Here is a 15,861-nt window from a genome sequence, read left to right as displayed (position 1 = left end):
GTTACCACTCACTTCTCCTGAGTTGGTGGCATCATTATAGATCTTGTTTTTTACTCACTCCGGGAGATTCTTTCATTGAAAGATGGAATCACTCACAATAGTGAAAACAAGTGAGACCCATTCACACGGCTGAGCAATAGCCAAGAAGTTGTGACTATCACAGAATGAATTTGTTACGTAGCCAACTTATTTGTGAAAGGGTTGACGTGTCAATCTTTTGTTGGGAATAGTTAGAGATGTAGGCGAAACATTGAAAAATGAAAAAAATAAGGGGTGTTTATGATTTTGAAAAAGAATGGCATGACACATTTCATTACATGCTGTCACACAATGGCTTTTGAATAGTACATACCTAATGGAGCATCCTCCCATCTCCATCAGCACAACCAGCATTCCCTGACCCTGGGGATGAAATTCATAGTTAATTTTGCCTCAAGTACAGATTGGGCAATAATATAGAATGTTAGAGATGTCAACTCAACATTAGGTCACTTTGGAAAATCTTTGCTCTTAAAAATACGGAGTCCCAAAGGGGAGGAGAAAAACAACATTATTCTGAGAATTGTGGAAAGTGTAAAGAATTTCCAAAGTGACCTAATGGAGGGAAGGTATATAGTAGAGCATTAGTGTTTTAGATTCCCTAAATAATATGTAGGGGAGAAAGAGTGCTCAAAGACAGGAAAAAATAAGCTTTTTGGAAAGTATAAAAAATTCTAGTAAAACAAAAAATAAGGGGATATACCACTGGTTAGGGGAGGCTATGCTGTTGGCCACTACTGCAGTCCACTGTGCAACTGCCCTAATCAACCTCACCAGGAGCAACTTTCCCATTCGGTATTGCTCTGTATTGTTGCCATCAAAAGGAATGCCATTAACCCCCACTTTCTTCACGCCAATCTTTAATTGCAATCCATGGCAAGAGAGACTCAGTATATACAGTTCCTTTTACTTCCTGTAATTAAGAGCCTTAGGCTGCTATTCTGGATAAGCGTTGCATAAAATAGCATATGCTATTCTGCGGGTCATTATTGCAACGACCCCGTATTCTGAATGAAGCGAATTTTGTTCGGAATAGCAGCATGCTATTTCTTGCTCTTCCCGTATGAAAAACTTTCTGAACAGTTTTCGCAACCAATGAGGGAGAAAATATTTTATAAAATTTTCTGTATTTTACAGAATATTGACTTGCAATTATAAACAATTGCTTTATTTACATTTAAAAATTATATTAAAATCTTGGATTTATATAATATCCTTTGAAAATCTCATTTAGGAAATCAGCTGTTTGTTGTGGCAGTGATAGATTTCACAATGGCTTCAGACAGGTGGGTTAGATTATAATTTGATTATGATAATGATGATTTATCGGGCATAAATATTGAATCAATTACCTGTATCCGATCGGTTGTTTAACGTGAGATATTTGCTATGCGAGGTAATCATTGAAAGCTAAATATATTTGATTTTCTTCGTAATTGTCTTAGGCTTCGAAGTCTGTTCGTTGCATGTCAAAATAAATATGTATCAACTTTTATTGCTTTGCTCGTGACGATATAGCTTTACTGTATGAACTAGAAGCTTTCGTTTCTAATACTAGCTTTATATTATATGACTCCCTAATTTCAGTATTCATTCTCTTTTTAGGAAATGAAGTAGGTGGCAACGTCACCGCAGTGCTTTCATGTAATATGATGGAATAGTATCGATATTTCAGCTGCAGATTTGGAAAAAGCAGAGGGAGGATGAATTTGAGGATGGATGGAACAGCTGTGAAAAAGTGAATCTAGCAATAGTGAATCGTGTGGAAAGTGCTGTTGTGTCAGTTATTGTTTTCGTATCAGCTGATTTTAATGTGCTCACTGAAATTTTTGATAGACCCTGAACTGTGCCGATATACTGAAACTTAATTTTGTGAATAACTTACTTGTCTATAGAGGAAACAATTTGTATTGAATTCCACATGATATATATTGCATTAATGATGTACATGGATATTCCATTAAACGTTTTTGGCAAATCATATTTGTTCGGAAACTTTATTGGTGTTCGGAGAAATCCTTTGTTTTCAAGCAAGTAATTCAAGTCGACTGCCCGTGTTATAAGTTTGTAAATTTTAAGTTTTAATTGTAGAAGGTAGCGAATAGTGGGGAAAATAATTTCGAATCGTTGCATGTACAGTGAGTCCTCGTTTAACGTCACTTACCGTTCCTGAAAAATGTGACGATAAACGAAATGACGTTAATCGAAACATAATATCCCATAAGAAACGATGTAAAAAGTGAATATCGGCTCCTAGACCTCCCAATTTCTACGCGAAAAAATTTTAGCGTATCATATCTGGGTCTTTTTTTACGAATGCCAAGCTATGGCATAAATACGAGTTCCTGTCTTCATCGACGACTATAGCAGCAGTGACGTAAATCCTTCTCCATTTTTGTATCTTCCAGTATTTGCTTTTTGGCTTCGCTATGGTGGTCGCCCGGGCGACCGTCGCCTGGGCATCATCATCGCTGAAACATCGTCGTAGTTACAGGAACCAAAATTATTGTGAACTCGGCGAAAAAAGTGACGACAAAAACTCCGAGTTCTACGCGGAAAAATGCCTTGAAATCACTTTTTCGGTTCCTGAAAACCATTATGTCAAGAAAAACCTTGCGCGCCTACGCAAGAATTCATTTTGCAGAAATTTCTGCTGAAACCGTAATCGCAATTAAGAATAAACACACCGTTTTACACTTTGCTTAGACTGACTGATTACCGCCCACAAAACGAACAACCTGCAACGCCCGCCGCTTCGCCTTTTTTTTCGCGCGAAATTTAAAAGACTTGACGTTATCGCGAAGCGTGGGTGCAATAAACGAATGACGGTCTCAAAATTTTCGTGACGTTATCGTGAAACGACGTTAAACGGGGTGACGTAGAACGAGGACTCACTGTATTTGTATATACAGTCCAATTGAGGAAATGAACGGCTGATCAAAGTATATGGTATTATTATGGTAATATATGGTTTTCATTGAAAGCTATAACTATTATTATATGTGGCGAGTTAGTGTGTTAACACAAGCTTGAAAATTTTCAAGAATCGACCTGATAGCCTACATTGAGGATATTTTTAGTAGCTAGTCAAGTGATGAAATAAAATTATGAATAAAACACGTAAAATTTAGGCTAATCGTAGTAATTCTTTGCATTAATAGTTATTGTTTTCATACTGTCGATGAAGCAAGCTTGTGCTTCATATATTAAGCGCAAATGTTAATTTCTACCCAATTCACTTAACTAGTTAAATATTCATCACTTATGCTACTATTATTTAATTAAAATAAAGCAGATATCATTTTATTTTTGGCTATTATTCCAATTTTCAATGCTTGATTAGATTACTTTAACCTCAGAAAAACAATTCGACATCGCAATGCGCACGTTATCTGGGTTGCAATACCGAATAGCTTGGCCTCGAAGACCGCGTAATATTATTGCAACCCTACCGGTTGCAATTCACCGTTCAGAATAGTGAATTGCTACGGGCCTATGCTATTCTGAGAATTATGTCTTCCGGTGTAGTAAAAATACGATTTGCAACCGTTCTGAATACCAAATAGCATAGGCGTTGCAATACCCCATATTATAGCAACATCGGTTGCAATATCGGAGAATAGCATAATGCTATTCCATCCAGAATAGCAGCATTAGTCCCTTAGGCTTAATAGTAAGGGCAAGACACCAAAAAAATTAGAGTAATTCCTCTTTCGTGTCTGAACAGAAGGGGTAGTCGTGACAAAAACCAAAGAGTAAAAGTCTACCAAATATTCCATACATTGACTTATAAAGTATGGCCTAAAGGAAAAAAATAGAAATATATAGATGGGACTAAAATTAAATTTAAATACGTACCATAGATAAGATAGAAGATTTTACTCTACATACATTTTGCACTTATCACTATTCCAACCTTTTGACACAATACAACTTCTTAACAAAGTCCCACTCTACGTATCTATGCAATAAATTCAAAATGGCTCAAAATTTAAATATGAATGTGCCATTGTAAAATGCTGAATAAAATAATTTTTTAGTGATATAACAAAAGTTTTTAGAAATAAGAAGCAAATAGACATGGAAGTCATTTTTACTTGTTTTTTTATAAAATAAGAATGGCAAATTATTTCAACATTATATGATAGAAAGTACACCACAAATTTGTTATCATCATGAGAGTCAAGGCAAAACATAAGGTACATACAAAAACACTCACTATTCAAAATTCAAAAATTTAGACACGATGTATGCTTACTTTTCCAACGACCAATAGGAACCATCTTCCCTCAGGGGTTGGGTAAGTTTCTTCCCCTGTTTCTGAACTTGACTGAAGGCCTCTATTACAGGAGTTTAAATATATCTCTTTCCAAAATACTAATGAGCGTACTGGCTCTGTGCGACAGAGGTGTATAATGCCAAGTTGAGTCAAATATGAATGCACATATGGAAGATCTTCACAAGGAAGATGTGAAGAAATAAGAAAGCCCTGTGAATAAGAATTAGATAAATAGTTTGAGCTAAGGATTCTCATATTTTACATAACAGAAAACATAATTCATGGCATCTATAAAATAGATTCAATTATTATCATAACACAGATTTAGGTATCTCATTCATATGCTCTAGAATATTAGCAGCATTGAACACTATACCTTATAGTATAAACAACTTCCAACTATATTAAATAGCCTTTGGCACTGATGATGTTCTTCATTCTGCATAAAAATAAAAAAAGAATTATGTGAAATACATATGAATGGTAACAACACTTCTCAAACAAGGATCATTATTCAACACCAATGCAAACATACCAAACATTGAAAATCAGCAGCCTCCAACTGGTTTAAAGCGTCATCTATTTGATTCTATAAGAGAAAATGCCAATTGTAATTACAAATTTTCACTTCAAATGAATCACTGGCCTAAAAGTATTTTTAAGATAACGTAGCTTCACACAACCCCTTCAACATACCAATGAATTAACAGCATTAAATTGAAAATTTTGAGTTACTCAATCCACTTTCTTTTGATTACCAAGCAACTTAAACTTCAACATTCAATTGCCCAAGAGGAATAATACAATAAAATAATAATAATAATAATAATAATTGCAATTTACCCAAGAGGATAAAAAATGATGAGAAACAATCGTGAAACTAACATAATCTTAAATGCCTGTACACTTCTACAGGTGTCTATTCCCATTCTTTCTGACATTCTTCAAGATATTGTCATCATTGGCTTGGCATTTTTAATGGAAGAACTCTAGTAATTTTGGGGTTAAGGGAAGATGTCAAAACAGAAAATTTTATGAACTTATTTAGGTCTAATTTTGTGAGCTAATGAGAGGAACTACTTGTATAAGTTGAAAGGTTCATGGGGGGTTTGCCTGAAAGAGCCTTGTACGAACCTTAGAGTTCCTACAAGCTTATGCAAGTGTTATTACATTTAAGCACGTGTATGTTGCATATGTTTCAGGATGTTAATCCATTTAAATCTTCTCACATCAGTACCTATATACTAGAGATGGGTCGAATAGCAGATTTCTCGAATTCGAATATTGAATTCGAATATTAAATCATTGCTCGAATATTCGAATACCTCGAATTTCGAATACCTCGAATACTAAATGATGAATGCTGGATTATTTGACTCGGTTGCCTATGCAGCAGGCAACACAAGATTTTGGGGAGTAATTTTGATTTCCTTTAAATGATTCGAACAGGAATTTAGCTGATTAATGAATATTTTAATTTTATGGAAACAATTAATAATATAATTAATTCAACTAACATCGCTTTGCCCCCACTCCTGCTGCCAAGTGCTAGCTGACAATCTGAGGCATTTTGCAAAATACAAGCTCTTTTCCACCGGATTTTCTTCAATTATTTTCAGTCCATCTTTCGGAGTTCTCATGAGATAAGAAGATGAATTGGAATTGCTATCAGGAAGAAAACAAATATTCTGAGAAAATATCCCTTCGTCTGTGACTGTAACAATAAATATTTATAGCACCACTCATAAATTGTAACTTGATATATGTTTTCGGAAAAAAATACCTCATCAACTTCGGAGAAGCTCTGCTGCTCATATCGAGTTTCGCCAGAATGCTAAGTCTCCGTCCTATTTTGACATTTATTTCTTTGCGTAAAATGCTTAAATAAACTCAGAAATACGTCGTGTTTGGTCTTATTCTTTTTGAAATTACGCGCACATTACTAATATTTCAATTCAATAAAGGTGTAACATCAATTGACGAAAGTCATTCTTAGACACCTTTTGTGCTAATAGATGACTCATGCAGCGGTTGACCTCCACAGAAATGGGGAACTTCGAAGCTGGTAGGAAAAAAAGGTCAGTGGGGGAGAAAAGGGAGGGCCTGAAACACGTTTCTATTGTTCTCGTGTAACTTGGTATTTTTTTCGAAGCCAAGGTCTTCGTAATATGATCCCTGCGCGAGCTCTGACCTTTTTTTTCGAAGGAGAGGGGCTAGTACTGAATTGAGAGGGATACCGGATCTTGGGAAATGCGCTAATATAAGTATCCCGCGGTACTCACACAGCAGTTGACCTTCAGAAATGGGGAACTTCGAAGCAGGTAGCCAGAAAAAGGTCAGTGGGTGAGAAAAGGGGGGAGGGCGTGAAACACGTTTTTATTGTTCTCGTAACTCGATATTTTTTTCGGAGCAGGGGTCTTCGTAATGCGATCCCTGCGCGAGCTGGGACCTTTGGTTTGATTTCGGAGAAGAGGAAAGCGTCAGAGTGGTTGAGGCAAGTGCTGAATGGAGGGGGATAGCGGATCGTGGGAAATGCCCTAAGGTTGCTATCCCACGGCACTGAGGTTCTCCTGGTGGGGGGAATCGGGGATTTTCGGATTTTTTCACCGACCATTTTCGGTTCCCCTCGTCGAACTCTTTTCACCGCTAAAATCCACGAATTTGATGTAATTCGTCAACTTGCGTAAAACGGCGCTGTGAGCACTAAATGACTACATATCTCTACATTTTTCCGAGTCAACTACCAACGACGTACGTGCGATAGTGTATGACGCGAAATTCAAAGTATTCGAGGTATTCGAGGCGGTACTTTTCGCATAACTATTCGAAACCTCGAATATCGAATACTAACTAATATTCGAGGTATTCGAGTATTCGCGGATACTATTCGCACATCTCTAGTATATACTATAAAATAAAATAGAAGATAAATGGTATTTCAATTGTGAAAAATTTATCTTAGAAATTTTAGATGCTTATTATTGGGACAAAATGCCTCATTTGAAGGCCCAGCAATTCAGGACAAAATTTTATGTAGACCAAATTGAACGGTTTTAAGTAGAGATGTGCGAATAGTATCCGCGAATACTCAAATACCTCGAATACCAGAAAGTATTCGATATTCGAGATCTCGAATAGTTATGCCAAAGGTACCGTCTCGAATACCTCGAATACTTTGAATTTCGCGTCATACTCTTTCGCTCGCACGTCATTGGTAGTTGACTCAGAAAAATGAGAACTCTAGTCGTTTAGTGCATGCAGCGCCGTTTTAGGCAAGCTGACGAACTATATCAAATTCGCGGTTTAGAGCGGTGAAAAGAGTTCGACATGGGGAACCGAAATTGATAGGGTAAAAAAAATCCGAGAATCCCAGGTGTCCCCCGTCAGGAGTAACTCAGTGCCGTGGGATAGCAACATAGGCGCATTTCCCACGATCCGCTATTCCCTCCATTCAGCATTCACCCCACCCAATCTGACGATTTCCTCTTCTCCGAAATCAAACAAAAGGTCCCAGCTCGTGCAGGGATCCTATTACGAAGACTTTAGCGTCGAAAAAATATAAAGTTACCGGAAAATAATAATCGCGTTTCACCCTTCACTCTTTCTCCCCCACTGACCATTTTCCCGCATTCATCTTTTGATAAAAATAAGGCGAGGTGTTTAACATGTGTCCTTTGTGGCTAATAACGACAAGCACTTACTTTGAATCTTCCCCAGGAGATGAAACTACCACAGGGAGGAACTCAGTGCCGTGGGATAGTGACATTGGCGCATTTCCCACGATCTGCTATTCCCCCTCCCTTCAGCATTCGCCTTACCTATTCTGACGATTTCCTCTTCTCCGATATCAAACAAAAGATCCGACCTCGCGCAGGGATCTTATTACGAAGACCTTAGCTTCGAAAAAAATATCAAGTTACGCGAGAAAAATAAAAACATGTCTCGCACCCACCCCCTTTTCTCGCCCGCTGACCTTTTTCTACCAACCTGCTTCGAATTTCCCCCTTTCTGGAGGTCAACTGCTGCATGAGTACTAGCCCGAAAGGTGTCTAACAATGACTTTCGGCAATTATTGTTACACTGTTATTGGATTGAAATATTAGTCATATGCGCGTAATTTAAGAAAGAATAAGACCAAACACGACATATTTAAGACTTAATTTAAGCATTTTAAGCAGGAAAATAAATGCCGGAAAGACGAAGAAATACGACGGGGTCTTAGCATTTTGGCGTAATGCTCAAATAGGGTGCTTTCCTATTACTTTTTTATTGCCTAAATCGAAATATTAATACTCTTGGAGTACGTATTAAACGCTTTTAGATTTTTATTGGACGACATCTATTTTTCGCGATTAAATTAAAAGTGAAAATTTTCAAGCGCGCGAAAACGCAACGCGTTAGTGGGAATGATGGGGAAAAGTCCGTGTGACGCATTTCTGGTTCCCCCTCCCACCTTGTGAGGTGACCTTGGGCGAGGCTCAGAGCGCTGATACCTTACAAAACCTTACCTTATCAAACGAAGAAAACTTTCCGACCTTAGCCAGTTTTAATAAGTGATTACTAAGACATGTTTCCCTGAGCTCTGTGCCTCATTCATGCATTAGTAACCTCAGGCGATGTAAAACTCCTATCCTCTCGTGTAGAAACTAGGTCCCTGTGATGTCAAGTGGAGTGGCATCACATGGGTGTCAATGTGGCCTTTTTCAAATGAGGATAAAATTGACCATTGCCATTGGTCTAGACCGGTTTTCTATAACCAAATGATTTGTATATTATGAATACACCAATGGTAGGTAACGAATCACAATCAATGCCTTTCGTTTTCTTTGATGAAGGAAACTACCCTATTTTTTACATAAAATTAAAATATTCTCATTAATCAGCTAAATTCCTGTTTGAATCCTTTAAAGGCAATCACAATTACTCGCCAAAATCTTGGGTTTCCTGCTGCATAGGCGACCTAGTCAAACATTCTCACATTCAAAGTTTAGTATTCGAGGTATTCGAAATTCGAGGTATTCGAATATTCGAGCAATGATTTGATATTCGAATTCGATATTCGAATTCGAGAAATCTACTATTCGACCCATCCCTAGTTTTAAGGGTTATAATGTGAAATCTTTCCATGATGGAAATAAACAAAACACATAGAGTAACAAGCAAATTACACTTTCATTTTGAGATCCTGTATTTTGAGAATAAGGAACACAGATTAGATGCACTTAAAGCACCCGAGAATATTCAGCACGCCCAAAATAAGGCCCTATCAGTTAACGATCAAATTTTTTCCAACAACTCCTTTTCGTTGCTTTCCAATCCCACACACAGGCGTAGTCAAATGCAGGACTAAACCTTGCCCCACCCATTCCATTCAACAGTGCTTCCTTTACTGCATGAGGAGCATTAGCATAGGCCCTCAGTGGTGACGTGACCCAGGAGCCAGCCACCAGCAAATGATGCACAAGGACGCAACGGTTTACCCATCATTGCAATCAGGGCTGGAACTGGAAGTTTTGCCAGGGGGAGCAAAGATGAGTTTGCTGCCTCCCTCCCCAGATCCTACCACACTCCCTTCTCCCCCACTACTAAAATAAAATACATCCGTAAGCTATTTTTTTAGATGTGGTAGTTGAAATCACACACCGTATGTTTTCTATTAATAATTTTCATAAATATAAGTTTTTAATAATTCATAATTATTACTAATTCTTAAAATTAAAAAATTAATTAACTTTTTGAATTAAACTTTTCATATTTTGCCGCAGTCTGAAATCTGCCACTAGGGGCACCCTCTGCCCCACACTGGTTCCGGGCCTGGCTGCAATGTACCATCCATCCACCTCTACACTACCCACTCCCTCTTTCCCATTTCACTGACCAAACCCTCCCTACACCCATAAATAAACCAATCAACACCACCACCTCCCCTCCCTCCCACCTCCAATTCTTTTTTCGCCCACACCCTTTGAAAACATGTATTGGACTGGAACTCTGTGATTTAACTTGAAGATGACACTATGTGTTGAAATCCAGGTCATGTTAAAATTAATACTATAAGTGGAATTCACAAGTTTGGTTATTTCTACCTTTTGCAATCTCAAGAAAAATGGTGCGCAGATAACTTCCATACTGAGGGAATCTTATGGTGATTATACCATGTATTAACTATTGACACACAATGCTCAGGGAGGGGATACCAATGATAAGACTGATGTGAATGCCTGTTCACACCATATTCCAACCAAAATTGTGATGAAAAGGTTGAACATGCATAACTGTGAAAGATGTCTGGGTGTTCGAAGAATGGAAGATGAGTGTAATATCCCTAAAATTACTGTGAATTGTATTGTTAGAGAAGATTTGACCATGCGGAACATTTTCACCGAGAGAGTCCCCAGGGTGCTATCCAATGAGCAGTGGGCTGTTTGAGCAATGTTCTTACACAACCTATTGCAGCACAATGATGAGATCTGAATAATTTGGATATGGTGATTTAGACTTCCTCTTGTTTGTGACGATTTTGACTAGTTATAAACTTAGTTCTATAAAAATCACTCACATACCTGCACATCATGTGGCATGGATAGGAAGTGGCTTGCAGGCAGGATCTCTTCAAAAAGATGAGGTGAGGAAACTTTAGCTTTTGATGTCAGCTCCGTGCAAACATTAGATAACTTTGTATTACTCCAAAACCCTCCAATAATAACCCTGGTGAAAAACATGTCTAGGTGGCGATCTAATCCAGGCTTAAGGGAGGGGTCAGAGAATGCCCTGAAAAAAAGATTTTACAGCTCTTCGTGGAATGTTGCTTCAAATTTAAAAAAAATCATAAAAGCGAAAACAGTAAAAGGCACACCCACAGGGGACACTGAAAGTCTACGGTCTGTACAGAATTGAAAACAAAGACCTTAACCAGGTTCATTATAGGATTATCATAGGATTGGACTATAATTTATATTCTCCTTAAAATAAGTAAAACTGGTGACAGTAAGATAAACTTATCTTCAAATTAGCCATACAATAGCCTAATCTTGGAAATCAAAAAGTTTTGGACTAGTACATTAATATTTTTGGAAAAGATAGAAATTTAAAATCCCCCTCCATTGATTGAAAAAAAATTAAAAAGTATGCCACGTCAAACGGTTGAAGGTGAACTGAAAAGTGCAACAGACTTTCCCTCAAAAAAGTATTTTCTCGAAATTTGGAAACTATTTTTTTTAATACTGAGTGTAGACACCCTGGGTTGGTTTGGATAGGAAAGGGTAGAGCTCACCCCAGAAAGCTATAGGCATGTGAATTTCAATTCAATTCCTTTGAGGCCAGTGGGTGACCTCACATTTCCAATGATTTTACAGGGTTTTCCTAAGTCATGACCAAGGATTCAAACCCAGGACCCTACAATTAGAGTCAGACACTCAAATAACTGGGCCACCACACTTCCCATCAAAAGAGTGGCTCGCATTTGAACCCAGAAATTCTCAATGTTGTGCCAGGAGCTCTACCACTTGCACTACCAGGAAATTATAATTTACAATCATTATGAAACATAAAGAAAACTTTGTAATTCCACTTAAATATTTAACGTACAGCCTAGGTCTGGTCTGGCCACAGATGATGACACTCCATGTCGAAACCTAGGGTGTACATCAAATATTTACGACAAACAATTTATTTTGGAATTACAAAGTTCTCTTTACTTTTCTTCACATTAAGTAGATTCCATAAAGTCATGCCTGAAACAACTAATAACATCAACAGTTAATGTTCTATTAACTAGTGCACATGTTTTGGGATTTGGTGACGACAATAAACAGATGAAAAGATAAGTCCGGAGAGAAAATTAACACATTATGGTCCGCATACGTGTATTTACGTGTTTCCGCCGCCAGCGCTTATGTGCCGATAACGCGTTTTTACATTTTCATGCAGTGCAGTCTCCTGCTGACCTCTACGGATTTTTTTGGAACTATTTCGACCTAGTTCTGGTTTATGCGTCTTCAGGTAGCTTTACTGTTTGTTTTTGTGAAAGTTTTTCTTATTGACGTCTTTTTTATCGACATTATAATAGTTTGAACATATATTGAGGCCTATGGCATATAATATGACCGGCCCCAATGGCTAGTCTAGTTTAAAAGGAGCCGGACCAAGAGGTGTTAAGATGAGCAAGAGCACGCCTAACAAGACTACAAGCAAGATAAATATACAAAACTTAATGCATGAAGTTTTGATCCTTAGATGCATGTCATACCTGTTAAGTGTTTGGCCACTAAAACGCAGAGCACTTATTAGCTCCTCAGTCAGCAATATTGCCTCAGGAATAGAACAACTGTAACAAACATAATCAATGAAAGCAATGAATAAAATAATACAGCAGCATTTTGCTGGACAATAATTTAGAGCTCACAACATACAAAAGAAACTTTAAATAAAATTGCAAAGAACTATTCATACTCACCAATTATCAGGAGCAGCGACCAACAGGAGTTCTGATCCTTCAGAAGCATACACTACGTGAGTTTTCTGTCCTTTCAGTAGTATAGTTGAGCTGCACAAATGAAGAAAATAAAGATGTCAAAAGAAAAAACAGAATGAGCACCTCACTACAGAAAGCTGCAAGAATATAAACAAATATATGATCCATGTGAGAATTTTTGTACAATATATCAACCACAGATAAACAACTTGTAGATGCCTGTCGTCCCCATGTTAATATTGGTATAACTATATCAGGCACAAATACCTAAACTTACATATGAGACACATAAACTCACTCATATTTAAGGAGATAATTTATGTATAAAATTTAGGCAACATATTTCCTCTATGTGCACTTTCATTACCCAAAGGGTTAAACCAACTTACATCTAACTTAGGAATATATGTATGACAATAATTTGTGAAACTATGTGACAGGTGCTGTAATCACAGACAACCATTTTTACGGTCCAAAGATTTTTATTTACCGACCGAGTTTTCCACAAACCATCTCCATGAAAACCTTGAAAATGGCATAGCATTCATCATGAGCATTACCATGGAAACCTACTCAAGAATTTTGCAATCCTATACTGGGAGGAGATTCTTACGAAGTCCAAGACATTTGAGAAGTTAAGGAAGAACATGGGAAAATTACTATCCTCCCTTCCCTTCCTCCAATGCTGCCATGATACCAATGCATTACCATCTTGTATGGAAGTGAAGCATCAACTGAGCACCCATGAGACCATGACTATCCAATCCGCAATGTGTGGAAGAGAATGCTGTTCAATCAGTACTCAGCAAAAGGACAGCCTGCTATTTAAGGCGACAAAAAATTAAGGCTTCTCACTTTCAACCTGAAGACGAAAGCAGGATGTCTTTTGAAAATGTTGTCACTCATAAACAACAAACGTGCTGGAGAACCCGGAACCCATGCATCATGGGAACCTAAGCAAGAATGGCATAGTTTGTTGAACCCATGGTAGGTCAATAAAAATCTGTGGAACATCCAAATGTTTGTCTGCGATTATAATACCTAAACTTATATCTAATAGCTGCATCAACCACAGTTAGCTAACCCCAAATTTAGATGAATATCCTCATGCATCAATAAAAAAATGAGAAATAGAATCTAGATGAACAAAACTGATTAACTGAGTATCATTGATACACGTTATAATTATTTACTAAATAATTTATTGCAACTATTTTTCATGAGAAATGGCTAATACATATATGTATATAATGAAGACGTTTCCTACAATTTATATTTTGATTTCAAGAATAATGATAAGAAGTAAATATGCTCTGGTCAACATTCTCAAATATAGCTTTTCATGAATAATGATTACATATATACTTGCATGAGTTTTCTTTACCTTATATTATAGACTCAGTATTAATCTGGTTATGGTCAATTCCGAGGAAGAAGACACCAACCTGATAGGGGCAGACTGAGTGACTTGAGGAACCAACTGATTCAGAGTAAGAAAACTCCCGCGGAGGGGAGCCAGAGGATTTGCTTGGGGTCCAGGAGGATAGCAATAAATGACATCACTAAATTCATCTTCTTCACCACTCAAGTTTGCTTCTTTCCCTCTTTCTCTCGAAGGGAATGTCAGATAAAGCAGTCCAACTGGCAAACCCATCATGATGGACCGGATGTCATCTGCTCCTGATCCTGTAAGTGTTCGAACCAGCTTGGACTGCTCCAGAGGCTTGAATAGAAAATTAATAATTGATTTGTTTAGGATAGATGTACCAGGCAAATAATGTCTGTCCCAAAACTTCAGATCGTAAAAGAAATTTATTTATTGAATATAAAGATACAATCTCAATAGAATTTTCCAGAGAATATTCCTACAGAGGCACATTTTTCCAATACTACTCCTTAGGATTATAGGCTCCCTAGATCTCACGTAGTACCTCTTGTTCAATCTCTTGAGGCTATTGACAGATACTCTTAGCATTCGTCATTACCCAATGAAATCCCAAACTTCCCATAACCACTTCAAAATTTAATTGCACAATGCAACTAAAAATTTATATTATTTTTTGATAAATATTCAGAGAAAAATGTTGAACTCAACTTCAGAAAATTTTTCACTCAGCTACTGTCGTCAGGCAAGTATAGCTTGTATCTTTCCTAATCCAACACCTCACCACTTTTTTCACCAGAAGCTGTGATATGCAAGAATGTGGGGGAGATGTGGCATTCCATTGCTAGGACTTATGGGACAGACATCAAACTAAATGGTTTCATTTTTGACACATGAAGAATTAAACTTGTATACTTTAATTCGCTTCAATCTTACTTAAAATTGGAAGGAAATTACCTTTGATTTCATAACATGAGGTAAATCTGCAGTAACATCACAACCAGCAACTCTCTGAAGAGTGAGCTTCAACTAAAAAAAGGAGAAAATAATTTATTAGAGCAAGTATTAGGAGCAATCGTTACTCAAACTTCATAAGGACTTCATTGTCAATTTATGTTTCAGCGATAACAGATTTAAGCAAATAATCTTTTACCACTTGAAGAACTAAAAATATTAAATGGAATTTTTCATTATCAAAAGATAATATACTTGTGGTACACAGCATCAAAGAGATAAACACATAAAGCAACTCAGGTACCTAAGAGGGATGAGAATGAGCATTAAAATAAGTAAGAAAGTATAAATAGCTCCAGACAATTGGGAACACAGCAATTTTTTAAAGTGACTCCTACTGACCTCTTTATAATGATATTAAAAATCCAAATATGCACCCAATCACTCACACATTTTACCAATACATAAGAGGTCCGTGAAAGTGGTTTTATTTTTTGCTAAAATTCGTTTTAAAACCATGTGATTTCGGTGTTGTAGAAAATTTTGGTGGTGTTATTATAATGCTACAATTTTCCCACGTTTATAGGCATTTTATTATTTTATGGTACAGATTTCATGAATACTTATACTTTTATTAAGCATAACATTTAACACAATTTTGATTGTACAAAATTTCTGATAAAACTAAATGAAAGAAATGGTTCAACTTATATTGGTTCAAGGTATATGAAT

General features: G+C 37.0%; 1 protein-coding gene across 1 annotated transcript in view; it reads right to left on the bottom strand.

Moving 5' to 3' along the window:
* LOC124153628 (protein inturned) overlaps nucleotides 1-15,861 on the bottom strand; it is a 40,906-nt gene that overhangs the window by 17,254 nt on the left and 7,791 nt on the right. The window contains exons 5-13 of the mRNA XM_046526920.1: nucleotides 15,133-15,204; nucleotides 14,237-14,514; nucleotides 12,774-12,863; nucleotides 12,567-12,644; nucleotides 10,882-11,089; nucleotides 4,854-4,907; nucleotides 4,695-4,757; nucleotides 4,298-4,528; nucleotides 353-402 (exon numbers count right to left, since the gene is read on the bottom strand). Of these exons, the coding sequence (XP_046382876.1) occupies nucleotides 353-402; nucleotides 4,298-4,528; nucleotides 4,695-4,757; nucleotides 4,854-4,907; nucleotides 10,882-11,089; nucleotides 12,567-12,644; nucleotides 12,774-12,863; nucleotides 14,237-14,514; nucleotides 15,133-15,204 (1,124 nt within the window). The remainder of the gene's footprint in view (nucleotides 1-352; nucleotides 403-4,297; nucleotides 4,529-4,694; nucleotides 4,758-4,853; nucleotides 4,908-10,881; nucleotides 11,090-12,566; nucleotides 12,645-12,773; nucleotides 12,864-14,236; nucleotides 14,515-15,132; nucleotides 15,205-15,861) is intronic.

This window comes from Ischnura elegans, chromosome 2 (assembly GCF_921293095.1).
Source record: "Ischnura elegans chromosome 2, ioIscEleg1.1, whole genome shotgun sequence".
Taxonomy (NCBI): Eukaryota; Metazoa; Arthropoda; class Insecta; order Odonata; family Coenagrionidae; genus Ischnura; species Ischnura elegans.
This window is presented reverse-complemented; position numbering and strand designations above follow the sequence as displayed.